Source organism: Protopterus annectens, chromosome 15.part0 (genome assembly GCF_019279795.1).
Source record: "Protopterus annectens isolate FY-2018-M chromosome 15.part0, PAN1.0, whole genome shotgun sequence".
Taxonomy (NCBI): Eukaryota; Metazoa; Chordata; order Ceratodontiformes; family Protopteridae; genus Protopterus; species Protopterus annectens.
Genome location: NC_056749.1, coordinates 156,504,529 through 156,523,840, shown reverse-complemented (window position 1 = coordinate 156,523,840; position 19,312 = coordinate 156,504,529). Strand labels below are relative to the sequence as shown.

General features: G+C 38.1%; 1 protein-coding gene across 2 annotated transcripts in view; it reads left to right on the top strand.

The window, feature by feature from the left end:
* The window catches only part of PCDH19 (protocadherin 19), a 709,183-nt gene extending 690,117 nt beyond the window's left edge, over window positions 1-19,066 (top strand). For both annotated transcript variants that reach the window (XM_044057636.1, XM_044057635.1), the window contains exon 5: window positions 14,279-19,066. In XM_044057636.1, coding sequence (XP_043913571.1) covers window positions 14,279-14,868 — 590 coding nt within the window. In that variant the 3' untranslated portion in view covers window positions 14,869-19,066. The remainder of the gene's footprint in view (window positions 1-14,278) is intronic.
* Window positions 19,067-19,312: the final 246 nt, after the last annotated feature.

Genomic DNA, 19,312 nt, shown 5'->3' with positions numbered 1-19,312 from the left:
TAGCCAGAACAGTTGATTAATACACATTCTAGCTATGAAAATAGTATAGTGATGAGCACTGGCCATAGCAGAGTATATAATTTTTATGATTATTCTGAATAGGTAGCTGGATTACTGAGTTGCTATAGTTAATCATTTGATATGTATGTCATATATGACATGCTTAAAAAAACAACACATAGGACAATATTTGCATTATCTCACAGGGAATGTGATTTTTTTTAAATGAAGTGGGCCAAGATTTATTAATGCATTTTGAAAATGATGTATTCTAAAGTAATGCTCAGAAGTATATTTTAACTTAAAACCTCATGCAATGCACTGTGATGTAAAGGACTTCAAAATAACAAATGCTCTTGATTCATTACAGAATTACTATTAATCACATAAAGTCAATGTTTTGTCCCCAGTGATTAACATTTATTACTTATTCATTCCAACAAAAATAGCAGTATAACATTTTAGCAGTGAATTAGCACTTATTTTAGTTGATTTCTATCTTGGCATTGTGGGACTTGATGATTTGCCTGATTCAACAAACCATTTTTTTCTTATTCCAGGATGGGTTCTCTTAGGAAGAATGTCACATTTAAATACACTCCCCTAAGGCACTCAATTAACTTTTAATTTGCAGAGAACTGAGTTTTTTAGTGTTTCACTGAGAATGGATTAAAATTGCTGTAAAACGTACCATTTTGGAAGATTACGTACTGACACTCATTCTTTTTAATTACAATTTATGTTGTGCACACAAGTGATGTTATTGTCCTCATACCATCATTTAGTACAGACTGAGTAAGTAACTAATAATATAAATGTTATATATTCATAACATCTGGGTTAATTATTCCGCATCAGTCATATAGAGCATGGTCCTGTACTGTATAACACAGATACAATTCTAAAAATTCAAATAAAGTATAATTTCCATGAATCATACTGAGATAGAAGACACTGTCCTATCCGTTGTCTGCTCATTATGCTTTTATTATATATAAAGCATGACAATTTTTCTCCTACTTTTCACTAATTGTAAGAAAATAGAAAGGTTTAACTTTTCAAAGGACTTCGCAAATCAAACTTTCTTGTATATTAACAGTTGAGATATATTACCTCACAAGTATATTCAGTCATTTACCTGGCCCATCCACGGAGTATTTTAAAAGCTTCATGTGCAATCTATGTTGTTCGTGTTTCACTGTTGTAGGCATTACATTAGGGTTATCCCTACTGGGGTAGCCCTCGGCCAGCCAGAATACCAGAGACTTAGTATTTCTGCATTGGTTGCTGTCACTTGAAGACTGACTTCAGGTCTTCAGTGGTATAAAGGAAGACACCCAATGCCATTACTCCAGTCTTTTTTGCCATGGAGCCCAAAGCAGAAACAGTTCGCATGAGTGCCGGTCAGCCACTACCTGAGTTTCTTTTCCGAATTGAAGTTGAAGTCTTCAAATGCTAAGTACCCCGTCAGGGATCTTTTTTTCTTGCATTAACCGATGTCAGAAAAAGTTAATAATTGTCTCACCTGTGGAAAGCAAATACCACATTGGGACTTCCACTCCTACTGTGTCACTTGTCTAGGCCCAGACGACAGCGTCCCTCATTGTCGGTTCTGTGCTTTGTTTAACACCAGAACTATTCGTCATCGGGCCCTTATTGTAGCCAGATATTTCCGTTTACAGTCCTTGAATTCCAATATAGCTTCTGTAAGCCATCCGATGGCAGATCTTCCGAAAAAATGTAAAGATAAAGATAGAGACAGAACGCACAAGACTAAACCTTCTGACAATGCTACCGCCAAGCTGGTCGTCAGTCTTCCGGAATTCAGTGAGGCGCTTTCACACTGATGCCCACTTCACTTAATTTGCAGGCCACCACCAAGACCCTTTCGAAGTCTGGCATGCCGCAGAACTATTCTTCGTCTAAGGATGTGCTGGCACTTGCTTCCAAGGAAGTCGTTCACAACATCGAATCCAGACATAAACCTATGCCTTCTTTCATGTCTACTGTTCTTTCTAAAATAACCAAGTTCCTTAGGCCCAAGGGTCGAACCACCCCCAATAAACTGACTTCCAGCCATTCTTTGGCACCTGCTCCCTTGCCTTAGTCACAAATGCTTAGAATGGCAGAGGACCTTATCATGCTGATTAGGGGAAGCTAAGCCACTCCCTCAAAAAGAAAAAGAGATCTGTCTCCAGAAGTTTTGTCTGAGCAAGAGTCAGATGAATCTGATGCATCTGACTTTGAAGATATGCAGCCCCTCTCCACATATGAGGATTCTGATGCAGAGGAATCTATTCCTTCAGCCTCTCCCCCAGAGCATTTTTTCTGTGGGGAAACCCTGCATACTTTAAGGGAGCATTTCAAATGGGAGAGTCAAGACTTCCCACAGTCTAAAAAGAGACTCAGAGAGTTCCTGGACCTTCCACAGCACAGGCACTTATCATCCACCACATCTAGGACTAGGGGGATGGCTGTCTTCCTTGAATCCAGCTTGACTCCAGACACCCTCCCTCCTGCTCCCAGAAAGCCAGACAGGTACTACAGACTCCTTGAAGGCTAAACATTAGCTGAGGCGCTAGAGTGTTTCATAATAAAAGCTTAAAAGCATAAAAAAAGCATAAAAGTTGTTGGTTTTTCTTATACATAACTACTTTTGTCGTATGGTAGGTACTACAGAGTCCCTGACTCTCACAAATATCTCTCTAAAAAAACAACAGTAGACCCTGAGGTCATTACTCAAGGCCCTAAAGGGGTTAAAGCTACTTCAGCTAAGAATCCCATCTCCTCAGACATGGATTCCAGAGCACTGAACAGATGGGGTAAAAAAGTATACACCTCAGCTACTATTGATATCAGGGCACTATATTGTCAGTTCTATATGCTTAATTACCAGCAACATACCTTGGAACTCCTTAAACAAAAAAAAAAAATCTTCCTTTCCTGCATGGGCAGAATCTAAAGATTTACAGGAATTAATGCACTCTGCTAGTCAAGTAACTAAACACACTTTGCACTGCGGGTTTGATGCACTAGAAGCTTCTTGCAGGGCAGTAGTCACCAGATCTGTCATTAGAATTCATTAGAAGACATACATGGCTTAAGGAACAACCCTTGCCAGACCATGTCAAATCAAAATTGTTGGATGCACCCTAGCAGAAAGGTAATTTGTTTGATACTAAAGCAGAAGAGGTGTTAAAAAAGATGCTAGAAAAAGTAAAATATATGCAGACTGCTAAAGATTTCTTACAGGTACATCCCGCTAGGTTCAGCAGGCATTTCCTGCACCTAGTAAACAGGGCCAGCCTAGGTCCCATAGAAACAGAACTCCAATACAGCAGTTCCATGGGTTGCAGAGATCTAAGCAATGGACTGGCTCCACTTCAAAACCAGGGAGTTCTAAGCCACACCCTTATGGTAAAAACTCATAATGACTCACCCCCTCCCTTCCTTGCCTCTGCCCACCTTCACATACCCCTAGGAGGAAAACTCTCCATCACTCAAGCACCTGGGTCACCATTACCAAAGACCAATGGATTCTGAACATTGTGTCTCAGGGGGTACAAATTCTCCTTCCACACCCTTCCAACCACAAAAGTGTTCCCAGATCTATCACTAAATCAGTGGGCAGAGGCTTAAAAGCAAATCCATACTCTCCTCTCCTTGGCAGCAGTAGAACATATTCCTGCAGAGCAGATAGGCCAAGGCTTCTACTCCAGACTTTTTCTGGTACCCAGAAAAGAAGGCACCTGGCACCCCATCCTCAATCTATCCATTCTAAACATCTTCCTAGTGACCCCAAAATTCAGAATGCTCACCCTCCAACAGCTGCTACCCATGCTGTCCAAGGACACTTAGCTAGTCACCCTGGGCCTAAAAGAAGCCTACCTCCACATCCCCATCAGGGAGTCCTGCAGAAAATATCTTCACTTCAGGGCAGGATCTCAACACTTTCAGTTCTCTGCACCTCCCTTTTGCTTATCTACTGCTCTCAGAGTTTTCACAAAATGCCTGGCACCGGCCATTGCATTTTGCAGACAAATAAATATTAAAATTTACCCTACTTAGACGACTGCCTTATTGTTGTAAAGGAACTACTAACTTCCTTAGGGTACACAGTCAATGAAAAGAAATCCAAACAGGTATCCAGCAAAAGGATAATCTTCCTCGGAGCAAGTCTGGACACAGCGTCACAGATGGCATGCCTAACACCACAGAAACAAAGTTTCCTATCAGCTTACTTCTCTCAACTGGCCACCAGGTGTCAACTTTCTGCAAGGGAAATCCTACAAGCTCTGGGGCTCATGGCATCTTGCATACTCCTTATTCCATATGCCAGACTGCATATGAGGAAACTTCAATGGTACCTACAGAGCCTTTGGTGTCAACACTCTCTAGAGCTGGAGACTCTCTTACCTATCATTCCTTGCCTGAGGAAGGACTTTCTTTGGTGGGCAACAGCCTGCTCACACAACAAGGGACTACCCTTCTCCCCATACCCTGCCACCCAGACCCTCACCACAGGTGCATCAGACTATGCTTGAGGTGCACACCTGGATGGCAGGTGCATACAGGGCCAATGAGCCCCCAGCAACTCCCCCTGCACATCAATCTAAAAGAGGTGATGGCTGTGCAGCAGGCTTCGATAGCTTTCAAACCCCTTCTCTCTCCAGGGGTTCTCCTGATCAAAACAGACAACACCACAGTGATGTGGTACATCTTCAAGCAGGGAGCCGCTCACTCCAACCTGCGGTGCAGGCTGGCCATGACCCTTTGATTCACAGCCTCTTCCATGCATCTACACCTGTTAGCACAATACCTGCCAGGCTCTCTCAACTCACTGGCAGACCAATTAAGCAGAAAACTGTTGGACCTCCATGAGTGGCAGCTCAACAGAAACACTTTCTTACTAATAACTCAGAAATGGGAAACCCCAGAGGTTGACCTCTTTGCCTCCCACACCAAACATCAGCTCAGCAAATTCTGCACCAGGGAGCATCACTGCATGGCATGGAAAGTAGATGCTCTGTCCTTCCCCTGGGTAAGAATTTCGGTCTATGCCTTTCCTCCCCTACCTCTCATTCTCTAGGTACTGATCAACATAAGGGAGGAAAAACCAAGGACCACTCTCATAGCTCCAGACTGGCCCAGACAGCACTGGTACCCCTTGCTGCACAGCCTATCCCCACTGCCCCCATGGAATCTTCCTCAGATTCCCAACTTCCTAATCCAGAGGAAAGGGGAATTCATGCACCCACATATGCAGACACTCAATTTGGCAGCTTGGCTTATAACCTGACCCCTGACCAATCTGCCCTCCTCAGTAAACAGGTGCTGGATGTTATCCGAGAGGCCAGATGCCCTAGCGCCAGAAGGTCTTATGCAGATAAATGAAAAGGTTCTGCACCTGGATCCAGGCTAAGGGGGTGAATATGGCACAGCCCTACATCCCTCTCATCCTGGATTATTCAGCTGATGTACTACACAGTGGTCTGTCTTTCTCCTCTATAAAAAAATCATGCCTTTGCTATTTCCACTCATTTTCTCAGTGAGCAGCCTCTTTTTTCACACCCTCTGATCAAGCAGTTCCTCAGAGGGGCTAACAACTTGAGGCCCCCAAGAAGGGCACCAACACCGGCTTTGGACCTTAACTTTGTCTTGGAAAAGCTCACCCTGCCTCCATTTGAATCAGCTTCTTCTGCAGAGCTAAAATTTCTCTCCTGGAAGACAGCCTTCCTCCTGGCCATCACTTCAGCCAGAAGAATCGCTGAGCTGCAAGCACTCGTGGCAGTGGAACCCTTCATAATCTTCCATGCAGACAAAATATCTGTCAGAACTAATCCATCCTTCAAGCCCAAGGTGGTATCCAGTGTAGCTCTCAACCAATCCATCCATTTGCCCACCTTCTTTCCTAACCTTCAAAACAACGGGGAAAGTATTCTGCATTCTCTAGATGTGCACAGACAACTCAGATACTATCTAGACTGGACTAAACCCTTCAGAAAATCAGATCAACGGCTGGTTAGCTTTGCTTCAGGGGCAGAGGGCAAAGCCATCTCCAAACAAACCATTTCCAAATGGATAGCACACTGCATCCATTTCTGCTACAAACAGCATGGCAAGCCTCCCCCCAAGGGTGTCAGGATCCACTCCATTAGAGCAGCCTCCACCTCTGCAGCATTCCTCAGAGGAGTCCCCACCAGGGAACATCCTGGAGGCTGCCACCTGGACTTCTGTTCACACCTTTACCAAATATTACCACCTGCCTCTCTTTTCTAAATCTAGGGTAGAATTTGCCTCTGCAGTCTTGCAGGGCATGCTAGGCAGCCCCTAGCTTCCTTGACTACCTCTACCCATTTCCTCAGCTTTGAGAATCTACCCAAATGTGATGACTGCAACAGTGAAACATGATGAACATAGTACAGTTGTGTACACTTACCATAAATGTAGATATTCGAGTGTCTTCACTGTTGCAGTCCTGGTTTCCCTCCCTCTATCCCCCTTTATTCTATTTCTCCTTTCATTACCTTTCTTTCTTGTTGTTCTCCTTTCCTTACATGGGACATATTGGTATTTATTTTCCACTGGTGGGGTTCTGACACCAGACCCTGGCCTCCTACTTTGGGGGCTCCTAACCGGTTAGGGCAAGAAAAACTGATGTAATGGTGTCAGCTGCCTTCCTTTATACCACTGGCAACCTGACGTCAGTCTTCAAGCGACAGCAACCGACGCAGAAATACTAAGTCTCTGGTATTCAGGCCGGCCGAGGGCTACCCCAGCATGGATAACCCTAATGTGATGACTGCATCAGTGAAGACACTCGAACATCTACATTTATGGTAAGTGTACACAACTGTACTTTCTCACTACACCTTGCCTAAATAGTCAATTTAGTCAATTCTTCTATCAAAGTATCTAGTCATTCCTTACACTTTGGCCCAAGGGACAAATGGCATCTTTTAGTCATTCCCAATTATCATTTCTCTCTCTCTTTGAATGCATGGTTGAAGTGAGAGCTGCATCTCTGCTTTTTTCTGCCTTCTAATTAGTGATGTAAGAACACAAAACTGAAGAAAAAAACACACCAAAATATGGACCACATGATCACATATAATTTAGCACTTTTACCTTTTTATTGCATTGAGGCGTCACCCATTTTGTGAATTCTAATACATGAAAACAATCTATGTAATGTTTCTGAATGCTAGACAAGATTTCTAAGGAATATTGCAGACATGATAAATGTTTTTTTTGCTACAACAATGAAATGCTTTCAGGAAGTTTTAGCAATTATTAATGTGCAATGTTTAGTTTAACTTTTAGTTTAGTTTAGTTTAGTTTAGTTTAACATATCCTGGAATCACAGAGCTTGAAGTAGGGCAGCACTGTGTCAAATATCACACTGGTGTATGGGGGAAGGGGTATTTAGCAAGTAAACATGTTAATTGTCTTTTATAACACAGCTACCCTACTAAACCACTCCCAAGCTTTTAAACAGGTATTTAAATGGAATGCTGAATTTATACACTTAATTCCGTTTTTTCAACAACCATTTGGATTGCTTGTTTGTGTGTTTTTAATAAAGAAGATTCAAACTGAACCAGCTTGTATTTCCTTACTTTCATTAGTGGCTTTCTACTTTGGGAAGTTTTTAACAAAAGCATTTCTACCACCTGTTATTAGGTGGGATATTCACAGTATGGTTTTTAATAGGTGCCTGAACTCTAGGGAGTCTTAGATCTTCCGCACAGAGAAGTTTCCTCATTATTTGTTTATATTTGCAGGAGACAAACCACCTTGCACCTCTGTTATATATATTCTAACTCAGTTACTGCTTTGTTAAGAAAGGAAATATTTACATGAAATTCATTTGCCTCACTCTAAGAGGAAGCAGCTCTGGCATTATAAAGTATCTCAGTGCAGTGCGTGTGTGTGTGTGTGTGTGTGTGTGTGTGTGTGTGTGTGTGTGTGTGTGTGTGTGTGTGTGTGTGTGTGTGTGTGTGTGTGTGTGTGTGTGTGTGTGTGTGTGTGTGTGTGTGTGTGTGTGTGTGTGTGTGTGTGTGTGTGTGTGTCTCTGCGTGGTTGATAGAGTTGCAGAAGAACATGCATCTCCCTTGCTAATCCTCCAACACATTACATGTTTTGCTTTTTTGCTTGAGCATCAGGTATTTATTGGCAGTGTTAATATGCTTATAAATTCATAATAAAACAATATGCTCCAAGAAAGACTAAATCTATTAACCTTTAATAGTTCTGCTTAGTATATTTCAAATGTAGAATCTACGGATTAGTAAATTCATAAAACATTATTTCTGTTGAATTGAAGTTTTGCACCCAGTGGTTTAAGGTTAAATGTCAGAATTCCACTGACTCTGCAGTTACTGGATATCTTTGTTCATATCGTCCTTGCTCATTTAAGTATTCAGGAATGTAAAACTATTCATTGTATGTTTTATTGATTTTACCAGTTAAGCTCAGAACAATCATTCATGATAAAGATTTTCTTTTTCCTTACACAACTTGATTATTTGCAGAGTCAGACGAGGTGATTTTGAACACTTGTGTTTGATAAACTGCACTGCTGGATTTTCAGTATGGGAACTGAAAGGGAGAACATCTGTTTGAGAACATGCGCCTTTTAGGCACATGTCTGTAAAGGGTGAGAGATATAAGAAACGTCATCTGGCTGTTACTGGTGAGTGAATGCTTCACGTCTGATATTATTACAGGACTCTAGTTATAATTTCAGGTCACAAAACTGTGAGCTTCTGAAGGGACAAAAGGCATACTTACTTTAAGTATCGATTTTACCTTTAATTCCAAAGGCAGTGTATTTAAAGGTGTGAGTGTGGGGTCTGGTAGTGCAGGAACACTGCTTTTATTTAAATAAATTAGAAAAAAACACACTTTAAGGAAGTACACTTATTTTGAGTTTTGATGGCACGTAAATTTGCAAGTCATAAGTACAATAGGGAGCCATCATTACGTGTTGCACTACATACTGTTAGGTGAACGGATAATCAAAAAAGTTCAAGCAGGTGATAAGTTTTTGCAGCTGATTACTTTTATGGAGTTCCCACTGATGCAGTAAAGCTGAGCAAAAAGTGTCTCTGGGGAGGAGAAGTTAATGAAGGATCATGCAAGAGTGGCCTAAAGTGGTTTAATATAGATCACTGAGATTCATAAATTATTAAAATGAAGAATGAGAGGAAACCAGTAGAAATGAATGTCACCAACCAAGGATAGGATAGCATTTTGTCATTTTCACAATCTCAAAGAGATTTAATGTGCTAAACATTTCTGAACAGAAAATCAACTCAGTTTACCTACTAAGAGCAAGCCAATTCATCTTCTATTCATGTGTACATTGTAAAAATCATCTGATTTAATTTAACAGATGTGTCTTTATGTAGAACAGCCAGCTACAGGTTTGCAAGCATTGAAAATGTACTTGCACCTCAGAGATTCATTCTTGGAAGGGAATCATCATGCACAGAGATCCCTAACTCAAAATATTTCAGGCTATTATATACCTTGTTCTGGAGTCCCAGGTATTTATTTGTTTATTTATTTTATTTACTTTGTGGTAACTGGGTGGGTGAACTGGTCAAGACACCATTTTCAGCCACGTCTAATGCTCAGAAGCAATAAATGGTGCCAGTAAACTTAAAGTATCCACTTCAAATATAAGTGTTGGGTTTATATTATTGCAAAAATATGCATACCATTTTGCCTTCCCTTTCTATTCCTCACTACTTATTACTGTGTACTTAGTCACAGAATAGGATATCTCAAGAGGGTCTTGGCTTTAGGTCCACTGAGTGTGAGCTTTTCTTTTCAGATGAGTTGGAAGCAGTGACAAATGCAGTTTTGGCACAACTAAATTATCCAGACCCACTTTAAGTGGTCAGTGTAGTGAATAGCAGGTTAGAAAGGGAAAATTAATAGGAGAGAAGGGGACTTGGGTGGCTATGGGGTTTCTTAGAAGGGATAGAGAGTTTGGATGGGCTTCACTAAGGAAGGGTTCATTTGGAGTGAAGAAGTTTGGGGAGGAAGTGAGGTAAGCAAAGGGTGTGGTTTAAGGCATTTATGTGAGGGTAGCAGAGTTGAGAGATTCGTTTTTGGCATAAATTTGTAGCCCCCCCTTATTTGTTATTACGTGAAGGGGATTTACTAATTTTATATGTGGTGGGTGGTTGACAGAGAAGAGAGGCCGCCTTTTACTTTTCTGTTGCTCTCTGGTGTTGGGTTGTGTTTGGAAAGGGATTGATTGGCTATGGATTGAGCAGGTCTACACTGCTTCTGATAAGTAAGGGTAAGTGAGCAGTTAGGGTAGTGCTGCTTATATGAAGTTATGTTAACATTGTGATTAATAAATGTTTTGTGACATTATTGAATGGTAATTAAGAATGTGTTCAATGAAGTGGTGTTAAACTTGCATTCAGTAAAAGTCTTCATATGCTGTTTTGGTGTGGAGTTATTAAATGGATCTGGACAATAATCATGATACCTGCAGCTGTGATAACAAGTAACTCATTAGAGTAGTAGGAGTTTCTTGCAAATATGATGTTTAAATACTTTACAAAGGAAAAATAATGACCACTGTTTTTGGATACAGTAATAAGCATATCAAAATATCTGTGTCAAAGGTTTTGTGAAAGAGCAATTAAGTGGAGTCAATGAAAAATATGTATCTCCTGTCTTCAGAGAATTTTAGAGAAAACACCAGTTGGGTATGTTGTTGTGTCAAGCCTATGGAATATGAAATAAAAAGTAATTGGAATGAATTGCAGTATCACACTATGGAGACTTGTAGTATGTTCTAGAAGGAAGATACTTTAGCTAATAAATAAATAAAACCATATGAGAATAATGACTCATATCATTGTGATTTATGATAGAGCAAATAAGTAAGTTATAATAACCATTTAGAATGTTGCAGGGTTACATTTTTTTTTCATTTGGTGATTGTATCATCATTTTGAAAAAAAAAAACAAAATATATACGTCATGTATAAACAAGTCCTACCTCTATTGTGAACTGCCTGAAGTACATCATACACTGTTGTAACAAAATAGTGCATAAAAGGTGTCATAAGGATATAACAATAACGTAACAAGTAGTTGGCATCAAGCAGATCTTCATTTAAATCTTGAAATAAACAAGTTTTACCAAATGGTGTGAATAGCTAGTGCAAATGTTTATTTGCAGTTTGCCAGTACCAAACAATATAATACAGTCAGACATATGTCACAGTCACATGTAGTAGCATATGCACACACATATACTGTCTTAACAAGGACAGTCACAAAGGAGTACTAACACATAACTTTACATTTTACTGCTTCATTTAATTATAAATAATTCTGTGCACAGCAAGCCAGCTGCAAAACTAGACTTTTCATATTGTTGTTGAAAAATAATTGCTATAACTTGGATACTGTTTTAAAAACAAAATCCGAAGTAACTTATTCATACAGGTAATCTTATAAAGAATAATACAAACTTCACAACCAACCTGACAGAATTTCAGAATGATGCATCTTTCTTTCTTTGGCAGAAAGAGCGCCTTGAAATTTCTTATGATCACCAAAGTGCATCATCGTTTCCTGTTGCAGCACCAGACAAGAGATCTCTGTACATGTTATGTGATTTAAATAGATGAACAGGGGATTTAGTGACCCTGTTTTGACTTTTCTCTTCCTCATGACAAATTCTGTAGGCTTAGCAGAAATGGAAACATATAAAATAAATGTTGATAATCTCAGGCTATAGCATATTGTGAGAGAAATAGGCAAGTACATGGATAAGTGTTGTAAATCATCCGCTTCATCCCTAATTTAGTAAGTGAACATGAATGCAATTATTTTTACATCATACTCTATGAAAAACTTGCTGCGGTAGCGTTGTCGCCTCACAGTAAGACGTTGTCCTGTTCGATTCTCAGCTAGAGAGTCTTCTGTGTGGAGACATGCGTGAATGGGTGTACCTTCATTGAAGGTTGTGCATCAGGGCTGGCAACTAGGCACGTAAAAATCTACTGCCAATCATTAGTGGACCAGAGTTTCGCTGTCACGACCCCTAACCGGGAAAAGCCGAAAGACAACACACACAATATGAAAAACATCTGGTGCTATAATACTACATTGCAAGTGGATAACATTACATAATCTATTATTGGATGTAGACACACTTTTCCTTAAATTTCTTCTCACTTTCCATCCTGCACAGCCATAACAGGTGACATTGTTTAGAATGTGCTTGTCATGTTTCTTTTCTCGGACACAGACTGATATGAACATACCGCTGAATCAAATGTTATTTTGATGCATGCCTAGATCTGATACAATTATTCCCTGTAAACCTGAGTACTTTTAGGTGAGGTCCTGTGGAAGTATGAACAATATTTTAAATGTATACACCACTGGATGATGTATTAGAACTGTCAGAAACTCTTGTATAAGAAACTTCACATGTAGTCTCTGTATAATTTTAAGTGTGCTGATTCAATTTACATCATTCATAAGCAACACAGTAAAGCAAATAGTTCTGCCTAATGGACTTTTTATTTCCTTTTTAATCTTTTACTAATGAAATAAACTATTTTTGGAGTAAATTGTATAGGAAATAACAAGGTCATTGTTCAGCACACATCAGTATGACTTTGAATTTCAATAGAAAACGAGTGCATGCCTATAGATTCTGTTTGTATTATACATGTGCCATTATTTTGACCTCAGGTTTTCAACCTTAAGTTGAGTGACTCGGGAAGTAGAATAATTTCATATTCTGCTTTTGTAACACAAAAAATACTAAAAACATTTAGTAGATGCATCTAGAATAATTGCCAGGACAACATATTGCCCTTTTAAAAGTAGAATCTGGGCCATGTTAATAGTTAGTCCGGTTGTCCAATGACAGATACAGCTTTGACTTCCATAAAATATAGATGAAGCCAGAGGTATTTCACCCCGGTTGGCTAAGCAATTCTCCTTTCCATCAGGTTGCTGTTCCACATGATGTCCTATCTAATTCATGAATCAGAATTCCGATATATAGATTTCAAATATAGGTCTTTAAAAGGAACAGCATAAAGAGACAGTTCTTGTGAACATGTGAAAATATTCCTAGTTGTGCCCCATTACTGTGAAATGATTCTAGGTCGACACAGCATGCAGCCTGACGTGACAGCTCATCACTGCTATTATCCCAGTGTGAGGTGCGTTAATAATACAAATGTCCCAGGGAGGTCGACGTTATACAGAGATGTGGTCAAATGAACTGTTTTTAAGCAAACAGATTTGAATAAAGCAGAACCCAGCATGCAAGAAGAAAAAAAAATGAATGCACTGAATATGCTTTTGTTTCCCTATATGCGCGGTATACCTTATATCAGCAAAAATATTTCAAGTCAAGTAGTTCTTGTCCAGATGTTTGTTTAATTATGTATAACTTTTAAAAGGCTAAGCAGTCTATTTCTTAGTGTGTATGTGTGCATCTGTGTGTGTGTGTGTGTGTGTGTGTGTGTGTGTGTGTGTGTGTGTGTATGTGTCTGTGCATGCACGTATGCATTTGTGTGTATCTCTGTATTTACATTTGCATGTGTGACTCTATGTCTCTATGTCTGTGTTCATTTTCATATTTCATATTACATGTCTTGTGGTTAGAAAGCTGAAGTAAAAAAAAAATGATAAACTCATCACCCAATGTTTTAATATCTTCATCTCTTCCCACTGGTGAAGAGTATTTTAAAGGAGAAGTGATAAAAGAAAGAAACTAACCGTCAGAATGGCAAATAATAACAGAGGGAAAATTAACATTATTTTATTCCACAAATATTTACTTGGGGATTTACAAATCCCCCAATAAGTATAACCATGTATTATCTTAATTTGTACAATACCTTGATGAATATTAAAATGAGATTTGCATTGTATTAAGATCTAGATGTGAAAGCTATTCAGGAACGATTAATTTATAATGAAAATTCTCACTGATTTGTACCATTTTGTATGCAAAGCAAAATATAGTTAAATTTTTTTTTCAGAATGATTTTTCTTTTCCTGAGAGAGCTTTCAGGTCTTTGTCAGCAGTAATAAAATGGCACAGTATGCTAGTGAACCAATATTCATAAATAAATTGCAATACAAATGAACCTTTTGGAATGACATTTATTTTTGTAATGTTTCCTTATTTTGCTAAGAAAAGAAAACACAAAGGTATCAATTACTATGAAGTATTCTTTGCTAAGCTTTTTTATTTATTTTTTCTTTGCAGATCCAAATGAAGGTTTTCACTGTAGGGAGGAATGCCGAATCCTTGGTCACTCAGACAGATGCTGGATGCCTCGGGTTCCAATGCCTACACGAGCCAAGTCTCCAGAGCATGGAAGAACTGTTATTGCTCTTTCTATAGAAGCCACCAATGTGGACACGGATTCCTATGAGGATAATAATAAAAAAAGGACTTTTGCTACATTTGGCAAGGATGGGAGTGATTATGTGGCTGACAATGACAGAGCTGAGATAAAAGGAAAAAGAACAGTAGACTTACCCATTTGCAGCCCAAAATTGAATGGAGCTGTCCGAGAGGCAGGAAATGGGCGTGAGGCTGTGAGCCCTGTCACTTCACCGATGCATATGAAGAGTCCTCTTACCAACAAACCCCCTGTGCCATACACTGGAATGCATTGTCCAGTAAATTCTGATGTGGAGAGACGTATCAACCATGGCCTCTCTCGACCTGCTGAAGCAGAACCCAGGGGAGCAGACAGTGAACATGTGGTACATGAAATCAACCCTCTCCTCGAAGAATGTAGAGAAAAAGACTCTCCTGGTGTGAAGAGATTAAAAGATATTGTTCTTTAAGCATTGCACATTTTGACTGAGAAAACCTCAGATTTTTATAGCTTACCACTGGTTCACAAGTTGCTGTATCTAAAGCTTCCCCTTACTGTATTGTTAATAAATTAAGCTATTGTTGTGCGACAATCCCTCTTGTTTTATAAACAGGTGGTTGGGGTGTTCAACTTCAGCAAACTAGCAATTTAATTTACTTTGAGGAAATTACTGATTACAAGTTGTACATTCATTTTGCTTATGCAAGGTATTATGCATTTTGGAGTTATATTTTTTATATTGTCCAAAATTATAATGTAATTAAAATATTTTTGCAGAGATGAGTCTTGTTATCAGCAAATTTGTTTAAGGAAAGCAATGAGTTGCTGCCCCCAAACCACCATCTATTAGGTCCTAAGATTGTGCTTACATTTGTAGAGAAGACACAATCTTGTTCAAGGAGACAGTGTGCGGGCCAAATAGTTTTCTTATCATTAATGGCAATGTAACAATTGTCTGGCAGTTGGTGCAGAAGATTAAGAGTAAGAGCTGGTAGCAGACAACTTCTTGCAGTCCAGGGTTTGATTCCCACAGCCTCCATTTGGCTACCTGTGTGACACTGAGCAAGTTACTTAATCATATATTGCTCCTGGGCTGAGTGTGAAAAAGGTCCATTTGGATCAGTACTGCATCCAGGTAAAATTTAAAAATCAGTATAAATACCAGGTATTAGCATAATCATCTCACCCAAAAGACAGGTAAAATGCACATCCCACTTAAAATACAGAGAATGTTGCAAGATTGAGAAGAGGATGGGGGATGGGAGGTGAGAAAGGACACTGAAGCCATGGGAGAGCATATCACGACTGAAATAAATATATTAGTTTGTATGAGTTGCAGAGATCATTTGCTATTTCAATTCAATGTACTCTAAAGCATCGTTACATTAATGTGGACTGAGACTCAATCTAAAACATCGTTACATTAATGTGGGCTGAGACTCAAACCTTGTTCTATATGCTGCTTTCTAGCACTGGGAAGTTGCTATTTTGCTGTGCACACCCCTGCATTAAAACATTACTGATACACATTGTGTTACTATTACTGTGCCTAAACATTATCATAACAGTGATGGCAATACATACAAAGAAGCATTTTTCATACATTGTTTCCGAAATGCATTGACTTAACATTTCATTATTTTGCTCTGTGAACGTGTTCTCTGAAAATGAAGTTTACAGCTTTACTGTGTCAGTGTTTACATTGCCAGTTTATAACAAGGGTTCTTAATATGGGCATATCTCACTTCAGACCTTCAATGAATCTAGCAGGTATTTCCCTTAATACTAGATGTGCCTAGAATTATGTTTTTAAATGAGTTGTTCATATAGCTTGTCAAAGGATAAGATTTAGACTTGTTATATAAAACTGAAAACATTTCTCAGAGGCCAAATATGGAATATTTTGGTGTTTGACAGCTTTTCATTTTTTAATGCCTATATTGACAGTGTATTCATCTGAATAACCATATAGTGCAGATTATGTTTCATTTCCCAGTATCACAGTTATTCATCAACTTACAGTTTAGTAAATAGCCTTTCCCAAGTCTAACAAGTATTCATGTGGCATGAGTAACTAGAACAAGCCATATGAGGGATGTAAGAATAAACAGTATGAAAAAAAGCTGTACAGCCTAATAATACATTAATTTAATAAATTAGTTTATAACATAAAAAATCCATGATACAATTAACCCACTCCACTATTTCAGAATTATAAGGAGAATTTTCTGTCTCTGTATTACCCTAATTTATATGAAACTACACTTAGGCTAACAAAAAAAAATGAAATGTTCAGTTTTATTAGTTCCAGTTTTTGGAATCTCATATAAATATAGCTTCCTGTTTTTAGTTCATTATACATTTTGCTTAAGGGTTACCTTAGGACAGTTCTAACCCATTTGTCCCTTTCTAATGTTGTTTAGGCAGTGTTGTGCTCTTTCATTGCACATCAGCTCTGTATAACACTGTCAGCTCAATATATTTCTGTTCCAAAAAACTCATAAAAAGAATCAGCAAGGGGCAGCCAGATGTCTATTGTGCATTTACAGTATTCTTTCTTCTTACGGCAAGACATACAGTACATTACATCATTTAAATTACTTTATCTCTTAGTTCCTCCAAACATTACCCAGTTGCCCATTATATGAAAATAAAACTGCAGAATTGTAATAAATGTCTGTCATTTGCAACGTTTTGTATTGTAACACAAGAATATGTCAGCATTAAAACAGCAATTAACAGAAGAAACATGACTATGGATAAAGTTTTTATAATGTCAGTGCTTTATGTGGCCAAAATATAACCTGGTTATTTTTTCTGTGGTATGAGAAGGCCTACAACTAAGATATGCCTTTGTTTTTTCTGGTAAAGTATGGTCCATAAGAAAATGTTTTCTTCATTCAATGTTCTTTGTAAGCTCAGATCAGATTAAAAAAATGTGCACATGGCAAAACATCTGTAGTAACTGATTTCATAAACTTGTACTCCATAGCATTATATTCAACACAGTACAAATGGTTACTCCGCTATTACACTGTCAGCAAATATTTAGCATAGGTGATCTGCAATTTGAAGGTGTGTTTAAAAGTTCAAAACTATTGACAATTTGTCTCTGATGTTCTGTTTCACTTATCTGAACCTGTTTGTTGAAAAAATGGACATATAGTAAACAGTATCTATTTTCAGTAGTTCATCTTTGGTAAAATACAATATGTTAAATGCAGTACCATTCTTATCAGTACAATTGCACAGAAGAATAAAAATCATTAACTGCTGCTTGATGCTCACGTTTGGTTCCCTCTGTAACTGTTTTTGCATTATGTTTTCCTGTAAAATACAAAATAAGGCTAATATTCATAAAAATATGTTTTCACTTCTTTCAACTGCAGCTAAAAGAAACCATTTTGTGCGCTTACCATTTTAATTTTTAGATAATGATCACATATTGCACAGGATAGCTTTAAACGAGGACTGTGGAGGTAGCATTTGTCTGATATAAGCAGTAGCTGCCATTTGTCATTTCATAACAATAATATCTTTTTGGCATCTGGCGCAAACTGTTTTTATATTACAATGATTTCTTACCTTTGTATTTGATAGATGATTGAATTCTGTTTTCATTTTCATGCCATTTGCATCGAGTTAAGGTTATTATACAGTTCTCTGATATTCTTCAATAAACTGATTTTTTGTCAATAGAAGATCTCATACAGTTTCTTCCATGAATTTCAAATTTAAACAAATGTGAAAATAGTTTGTGAAGAAACATCAACTCACAATAACAAAGCACCCTGTTGTAAAGGTGTACACTACACAACATAACTGTATAATGCATTTGCTTGGAAATGGGAACAGATGTGAATATATGTATGAGAAAAAAAAAGATAAGGATATTTAGTCCTTTGTGAAATTGGAGTTGTCACAGTTTTGCATATTTTATTGCAGTTTATGGATCACACATTGTGAAAAAGAAAATGCGATTTAAATGTGAACGATCCTACAGATATGAAGATCACACATCATATTAATATTTTGAAATAATGCTTGCAAACAAAAATATAATTGCAAAACAAAACATATGTCTGACAGTAGAATAACTGACATTTTTATTTACTTACATGATTCACAGCTAAGTATGAACTTCCTACAGAGCTGAGAGCAAAGGTTTGCCATGCTGATTGATCCACTGAATGCTTCAAGAATCTTCTGCAAGTTGACCAAGCTCTTTATTTGCATTCTTAAAGGAAGCAATAGCAGTATGAAGGAACCATTGAATGTCAAACACCCTTTTTATTGAATAAAGTCTCAACAGAACAAATTGTTCGCTTTTCTTAGGTGATGACTGTTACTGCACTAGTAACAGTCTTTGACTCTGGTTGTAAGTTTTTCCCCCTTTTTTGACAAGCAGAAGATGACCCTTGAGCACCAACAGCAGTGTTGGCCAGCTGCCAGAATGAAAATTGTTGTCACAGGAACTTTTAAGACATGCTTTCTGACAGTTGGTTGATGAATATAATATTAAAAGTTTAAAATGCTGTATATGACTATATAATGTATGTTATGTACATTTTCACAGTGGTTTGATCATTGTACAAAAATCACCTTTCTGTATATTTTATGAAAATTATATTGCAGCTTTATTAAATTATTACATTTCTGTTTTAAATGGTAAAACTGTTCCATTTGCCTTATTTCCACTACATATTTTCTTTTTGTACTTAATACACCTTTATTAGTTCCATGGTACCATCAGTTAGAAATGTTGTTTTCAAGGGTAACATTGAAATGTCAGAACCCACTTCAGCAAGTCCAAAAATGCAGAGAACGAATGACTGAAAAAAATGGACTTGCATATACCAAGTCGAAGATGGTCATTTCTCAGAATATTCTCTTTTCTTCAAGGTATGGTGATC